Source organism: Diorhabda sublineata, chromosome 6 (genome assembly GCF_026230105.1).
Source record: "Diorhabda sublineata isolate icDioSubl1.1 chromosome 6, icDioSubl1.1, whole genome shotgun sequence".
Taxonomy (NCBI): domain Eukaryota; kingdom Metazoa; phylum Arthropoda; class Insecta; order Coleoptera; family Chrysomelidae; genus Diorhabda; species Diorhabda sublineata.
The window spans coordinates 31,784,961-31,792,777 of NC_079479.1; the positions used below are offsets into that span (position 1 = coordinate 31,784,961).

Sequence of the window (7,817 nt, forward strand, 5' to 3'; positions counted from 1 at the left end):
TTCATATTAAACTAGAGTTTGAGCTACCCCAGAACGCCTTTGATTGCATAAATAACGTCTGCTACCAATTCATTATAGATTTTCATCATTTTCAGTTATTCAGAAGAAAAATAATATATTGTAAGAACAATTTGGGCATTTAATGATAGGATATAATACGAAAACATATACTATTATTGAATTGGAATAAATATTTATATGGAATTTAAGCGCCTACGCTTTTGATATGATAAAAACTTTTTTGTCAACTATTAAATTCTGACTTCATTAATGTCAACATTCACTGCTACCTACGATCTCTATCTTAAGCACTTTGAAATCTTTCTAAATCGTTTTTTTAGAAAAGTTTGTTTATATTATTAACATACCTGCTATTTTTATATTAACTTTAGGTTTCCAAATTTATCTCCATTATATAAAATCTAAACAAATAGGCAAGTTTTTAATCGTTTTTGTGTAAGTTATCTCTTTGTTTGAATATTCAATTTAATTAGTTTCTACTTTACTATTCCCAATATTTACATTTGTTTGTGCTTGGTTCATCCAATTTATCATCATATTAGTTTGTCTTATAATTTGTATAATTACATCGAGCTGTTCTTGTGTAGTAAATACGTTTCAAAGTAAATTACAAATAATTTCAAACGAGATACGACCCTGGAGTCAGTATCAAATGACGTAGTGACGAGAAAGTATGGATTCGGTTTAAAATAAATGAATAATTTCGATTAGAATTTCATTTTTGGATCTCCAATTTTCACAGACATCTGATACACAAAGGGAACCGGAATATGGTGTTTTCAGATTTCCTTTGATAAATTGATTGAATTAATGATTGAATTTAAAAAAACATAATGAATATTTTGGTTATATAAGGGTTATGTAGTATGCGAAGAAAACTAAAAAATTGTATGGGGTTGTAATATACTTGCAGGACCCACTAAAACCCTTCCTCATTAAGCTAAACCTCAGCTTTCCAAAGAATTGCTGTTCTACTGTGTCTGCTCGTCGTTTTGAGATGTCTTGCTTCACGCGGTTTGCTCACCGTCCAAATTATTCGTAAAATTATCTCTGCATTGTCCGCAGCTGGTCCGCAATCGAGACCCTCTATTTTCCCTTGTTTAAAGACGTAGGATGGAAGATAACCAAGATTTTATAGACTGTTTTGGTGTAGTGATGGTGTAAACAGTGCGTTCAGTACGAATATCAATATCACCAACGGCTGCAAAAATTTCAACTTAACAGATCATTTCAAACAAAAACGTTTTTGAACAGTCAAAACATCCGCCGTACAGTTTTTGTTTGTCCCCAATGATTTCTTCTCATTTCCGCAGGCCAAAAATAAATTGCAAGATCGACGTTTTTCTACATCTGAAGAAGCGGTTGATGCGTCAAATCACATGTTTGGAGGTACCTTAATTGGAATGGAAAAAATGCTTCGACAATTGGTACAAACGGATTTAAAAGTGTATATTAATTAAGAATATTTTGAAGAACAGTGAAGCCATATTCAATCATGAATATTTGTTTTATTTGTCTCTCTCGAAATTTAAGTAGTATTTCTTGTGTGACTACGATCCGATTAACGCGATCAGTTTCCGAACAATCAGCGTTTCAGATCACGATCAGGTTGACGCGATTGTGGTTTTTGAAAATTTCTTTTATTTTTCAATGTTTTCCTTCAAATTGCTGCCTCATGGTTATCAGTTGTTAACAAGTGATGAAACAAATTATGATTAAAATAGTAAAATAGTAGTAAAAATAATTCTTAAAATTATTATGATACACATCCTCGATATTTCGATAGTCAAAAAATAATCATTAATTAAATATACCTTATTAGATTACTTATCAACAATCTAAAATCGTAAACACTTCAAAAGAGTATAAAATTTTGTGAGAAACAAACCTCAATTTTCTAGATTTATGATTTTATTAAATTTTCCCATGAAATAGTTATATGTAGATGTCAGTTTTATGGAATAAAAAACAGGCTTGGGTCTTCTTGGATTTACATCTAAAAAGAAATAAGATAAATATTCTGAACTACTTGAATCGTCCTTCTTAAACCCTCAAGCAGTCATATGACAGGAAAATATGAGTTAGGATGTCCTATAATAAATACTTCATATCATTTTTTTTATTATTTATGCACATATGGTGCCGGTAGTACATAGACGTACAGCATTCATGTTGAATTAGTATGTCTTAGGCTATCTCTATAAATTGAAGTCTATTATTTGGATGAAACTGGATGTTGTGTACGAAGGATTCAGTTTACAAATAATTGTGTGAAAGCTAACTTGAAAAAATTTAGCATTTAGCATTTAGCATTTATATCATTAAAAACTGGTAAGTTAAGGAAAACGCATTTTGAATTAGTGTCTATAGGGTAATGAAAGGATACATGATTAATGCGACTGTTTATCTGGTTAAAATAATAAATTGAGGAAAAAATCGTCTTTCTCCTGCTTTATTCCCATGCCTTTTCACTGGTAGTATCAAGACCGACTATTCTTTGTCTTTATCACATATTATTGTTTTACTAGTAAATACTTTCATTCCATCCAGAAATTTTTCCTCACTTTGACCTGTTTGGTAATCCATTATCTCCTCGGCTCTTCTTCTTCTTTACTTTTTCCTTCATTTACACTTTTTCTTGGCAATTACTTGTTAGATTATCTATTGTAGTGATAGTTATCCATGTATAATTTTGAGGGTGTCATACAAACAGCGATTCAAAGGATGTTTTGTGTCATCTCTTTCGCTGTGACACTAGGGATGATCACAGTTTACAGTCTATTAATCCCACTCTTTTCAGGAGCTTCATGATGTAGCTGTTAAAGATTTTCATCTTCTAAAGGTCCATTCACACTTCAAGAGGAGGTAGATAGAGGTTTCGTCCTATACGTAGTAAAATCATCACCTTGCTAAAGAAGATGATATCTTGTGATTATTTGTTTTGTATCTTTATTCCATTTTTATTATAACTTTCAACATAACTCTCTTGTTCAGGACCTAAATAGAAAGCAAACAATTTTCTTGTTCTATTTCCTTCTTTCTCCTATTTTATTGTTTCGTTTATTATCCTCATTTCTTTTACAAATGTTGTTTTTCCATTTCTTCTATAGGTTTCCATATTTTTTAATTTGTATTGTCAAAAGTCGGGTTCAACATAATGTTACTGATAAAAGTAAAAAGAATATTTGTATATTAATTAATAGACATTTGTAAAAACTAATTATTAATATAAAGATTACGTTACCAAATAAAGTATAATTCAGAAAATATATGACAGACTTTAATAGTCATTTATCAACAACAGACGCTGTAGAGGTCCCAAGTGGAAAATCTGTATCGGCCCTCAACATGTTGAAAAGCTTAAAAACTTATCGCCGAGGCTGAATTAAAGGATGTTCAGTTCAGTAACTGGATATTCTTTTCTTTTTGGATATTAAAACACCCACGTTAGATGCGCAAAAGTTGAGAGAAAACGATTTAATACTTTACGTGAGTCGTGAGGGATCCAAACTAAACTTATAGATATGTTTTCATGGAAGCTTTTTATTTCTTTCCCACATATTATTCGAAGGGATAAAGGAAAACCAATTGACAGAATTTGTTATCGATATGGTTCATTTAGATAGATCTATCATGAAATAAAAATGTTTTTTACGTCAGTTTTGAACAAAATAGATTCAAAAAATGAGTTGTACAAAACGATTTATAATTTCTATTGCTAAGAATGCTGATATGAACGTTTGATTCTGATATAAATTACAATTACAAATTACAAATTATCTATTCAAATCAACTGGTTATCTATAGATCATCGGTTGAAACGAATGATACCAAAATTATATGATCAATTCGTTTAGCAAACGTTCAGTAACAAACATGGTAAAGGCAAAATTATTTGTTCTTGATAAACATTTTGATGGTTGGCCAAAAGAAAGCGATTTGAAAATAGTGGAAGAAGAATTACCACCTCTAAAAAATGGAGGTGAGTTTTTCAATATTTCAAAAGTATACTAGAGAATAAAAAACTAAACCATTCAACCATAATGTATAAGAAAATCTGTGCTCTTAGAGTTTTGTAATAAGATCGATGTACTGGTGGCATTTGCATAGTTGTCAGATCTTCAGTTTTGCCAGAAAAACGAGATAATTGTCTTAATCTATAATTAAAGGTCTGTACATTCTTCATAAGGAAAATTATTGATTCAAAACGTGTTTAGAAAAATTAAACTTATGGCGATGTAATTGAAAATGGTTTCGTAAAATCATATAACGATGTATTACCATAGTCATTGCAAGTTAGTTGAGATGTTTTTAGTGAAATATTTGAGAAAAATTGGTATTTGTAGTAATTGGTGTAGTGCGTCTATTCACTCGCCTCATATTTCGACGATTGGCTTGTGTATTTGAACTTTATTCTGAAGTGTATCACGTTACATAAAAACTGCAACAACATGTTATCAAAGCTACTTTTTCGATTTTGGGAAGAGGATCTAATTGGAAGCAGCTAGTTCAGATGAATATAGTGGATGAGGCAATAGGTTTTAATCAAATTCGGCTATTTTTTGTTTTTCTTTTTTATACAACAAATACGATCGTTTCTTTTTAAATCTATCAACTTAAAGTGTTGCTAGATCGGCATAATAAAAGCCTGTCCAGATGAATTCATTATTTCCACTGTATTTTATTTTCTGGGGCATAATGGTGTAACCAATTTCCATCTACTGTGATATATTGACGAAAAAATTCACTTAGATGATGTTTGAAGGTTACCAAGCATTCTGAGTCTGAGTCTGGTGTCTCTTCTGTTTAAAGAGAGATCTTCGGTCTCCGAAGAATGTGGTAGCAGTGAATAAATAGCCTCATTACTTATTATCTAGAAAAAAACTTATTTAAATTACTTGTTTTATAGTAATATCTATATAATGATAACTATTGATTTAAATAGCGTGAATATACTTTCTAGAATTTCTCGCTGAAGCAGTTTACTTGAGTGTTGATCCCTATATGAGAGCTTATGAGCCTAGTCTTTCACCAGGACAAACTTTTATTGGAACTCAGATTGCCAAGTAAGTATTTTACATAAATTTCCATGAGTTTATTGATTAGGTATCTCAACTTTCCAAAGAACAAACCAAATAACGATTCGAACAAATCCTCTTACAAATAGTTGTCTAATATAGTTTGTATGTTTCAATTGTTTCAAGTTTCGAACTTTTGAAAGTTAGTTTGAATAGAAATTCTCCAAAACAAAGAAGGATGGAACGTAAGTGTGCAACTTTGTTGTTTGATGTTACACAGATTAATATACGAATGATAATTTTCATACAAATAAATAAACTTCGGCTTAACATTCGGGTAACATTTTCACGTTTTTTTTTTTAAATAAAGTAACTCTATTCTTAGAATAATAGACAGTAAGAACCCTAAATATCCAGTAGGGGAGCATGTCATTGGTCAATTTGGTTGGAGGACCCATACAATTTCAACTGGGGAAATTAGAGGAACTGTTGGTAGAGGAACAGCTCCGCAGTTAGTGTCAAAGAAACTGAAAAATTTGCCTTTATCTCTAGCTCTTGGAGCAGCTGGTATGACGGGGTAAGTATTTAGGTTAAATAACTTTGTCTTCTTTGTTATAATTGACACCTAAGGAAGTAATAGGTGGGAAAAATTATAGCAGCTGCAATTGAGTGTCTATATAGATAATATATTGGTTAACTACCATCAAAAATGTAGATTCTGTGTCTGAATATAAACAAGAAGAAAGTTTAACAACGTTACTAAAAGAAAATCATTTATCGGGATGAGTGATTAGTTCGAAATTAATACTCAATTTGTGAACTTTTTTTATTATACTTTAACAACCCTATAAACAGTATATGAAAAGTTGTTTCAGTATCTTTTGGTATTGAAAACATTTTTTAGTCAAAAGCCTGAAACATTAAAAACTACTATTAAATGGTTTCGAATAGAACAGATTGATAAGATTATAGAGAACGTGAGATAACAAAGAACTAGATATGTTAAATGATCAGAGGATTGCTTGAACTAGATTTCATTTCATAGAGAACTAATGGGAAGATAAATTGTCTGTCAAGAGTCGCTGAGGAAACTCCAGACATAGATGAAGGAATAATATCCCGATAGATCTAAATGCACTTGTAAGTCAGGATTGGATATACTAGAATGGATTGCTGCAGCTTGTGCTTGCAGTAAAAATTAAAGCAGCTCTAAAAAAAAGATGGAATCTATTATATTCCACCCGGATTTTTTTAGAAATTGAGAATCATTTGGTAGAATGAAAGCAATGTATAGATTATGAAATTTTATTTTTCAGAAATTCCGCCTATTTTGGTTTCCTTGAAATATGTCATCCTAAAGCAGGGGAAACAGTGGTAGTTTCTGGGGCAGCAGGGGGTGTAGGAAATCAAGTAGGTCAAATAGCTAAAATAAAAGGGTGCAAGGTTATAGGAATAGCAGGATCAGATGATAAGGGTAAGTGGTTGACAGATGAATTGGGATTCGATCATTTCATAAATTACAAAACGGATAATGTTGCTGAAGCATTGAAAAAATTTGCACCGAATGGAGTGGATTGCTATTTCGATAACGTAAGTATTTACCACTGAATTTCAATTTTGGAATAAATGTTCTACAACAATTTTAATTTAAAAACTTTGATTTAGTTCGAAAGTAAACTAATATTCATTTTATCTTTCGTGGCAAGCGAGCTTATGATCAGCATTAATTAATAGCGACATCTATCTTGCAGATAGATTTTTTGTGTGCAAGCTTTCATGCGAAATATTGCATAAATGTTTGGTTTTCATTCAAAAACTTCAGAATACTAATATTAATCAAACTATTACTATAAGAATAAATGTATTGTACATATTCGGACTCGTGCAAACCAAGTATTATTTGATCTTAGTTTCATGAGATCACAATGTCTATAAAATGATATTCATAAACTACAATTTCCGTAGGTTGGTGGAGAAATAAGTACAATTGTTATTTCCCAGATGAATGACTTTGGAAGAGTTTCAAAATGCGGTTCTATTTCCGGTTACAATGAAGCAGCAAAAAGTAAATGTGTTAAATAATTTCAAATTTTTGTTACACAAATATTTTCGTTCGTTCACCGCTTGCTACATAGAAATTCTTGCATATCGAGCAGAAATAAATTTTGATTTAGTAAAAGATTCATTATTAGGCTCTTGTTGCTTTTTCCATAACTTATTTTCTTTTTATACTAGTTCTGAATTTTTGAAGTATATGTAATATTTATTCGCTAATTATTTTATTGTTATTTTACACAGAAAAAAATTAAATGAATTGAAATTTTTTCAACAAGGCCTCAATACTTCATATTTAGGTATCCCATAGCTGTTTAAGTCCTTCATATATTTTTTTTATTTATTATTTGCTTTATTTTCGTTGTTATTCTTAGATTTTTCTCAGAATATAAGATTGCTTGATCTCGTTTATTCCTCAAAGTAGTTTTAGTTTTTCAATTACTCTAAAAATTTTTCAATAATTTCAGATTCTTCCATCGATATGTTCATAATTGGTAAACAGTTACGAATTGAAGGGTTCCTGGTAACTAGATGGATAGAACGATGGCATGAAGGGATTGAACAAAATATAGAATGGTTAAAGGAAGGAAAGCTCAAGTATCGTGAAACTGTTACAGAAGGATTCGGAAATATGTTTAAAGCGTTTGTGGAAATGTTAAAAGGGGTCAATGTAGGAAAAGCTATTGTAAAAGTGTAGGTGAAAAATAAACAATATTGAATTGA

The 7,817-nt window shown here is 30.7% G+C and overlaps 1 protein-coding gene across 1 annotated transcript; it reads left to right on the forward strand.

The window, feature by feature from the left end:
- The first annotated feature begins 3,676 nt into the window (after nt 1-3,676).
- Nucleotides 3,677-7,817, forward strand: LOC130445429 (prostaglandin reductase 1-like). Its single transcript, XM_056781038.1, has 6 exons — nt 3,677-4,003; nt 4,985-5,087; nt 5,425-5,616; nt 6,356-6,629; nt 7,005-7,104; nt 7,562-7,817. The coding sequence occupies exons 1-6, from the start codon at nt 3,862-3,864 to the stop codon at nt 7,789-7,791; spliced, it is 1,041 nt and encodes a 346-aa protein (XP_056637016.1). The 5' UTR covers nt 3,677-3,861; the 3' UTR covers nt 7,792-7,817.

Excerpts from the sequence above, each read along its gene's own strand:
- LOC130445429 (XM_056781038.1), top strand. The coding sequence starts at position 3,862 with ATGATCAATTCGTTTAGCAAACGTTCAGTAACAAACATGGTAAAGGCA. Across the intron at positions 5,088-5,424 it reads ATTGGAACTCAGATTGCCAA|AATAATAGACAGTAAGAACC; the intron begins GTAAGTATTTTA and ends CTCTATTCTTAG. Across the intron at positions 5,617-6,355 it reads GGAGCAGCTGGTATGACGGG|AAATTCCGCCTATTTTGGTT; the intron begins GTAAGTATTTAG and ends TTTATTTTTCAG.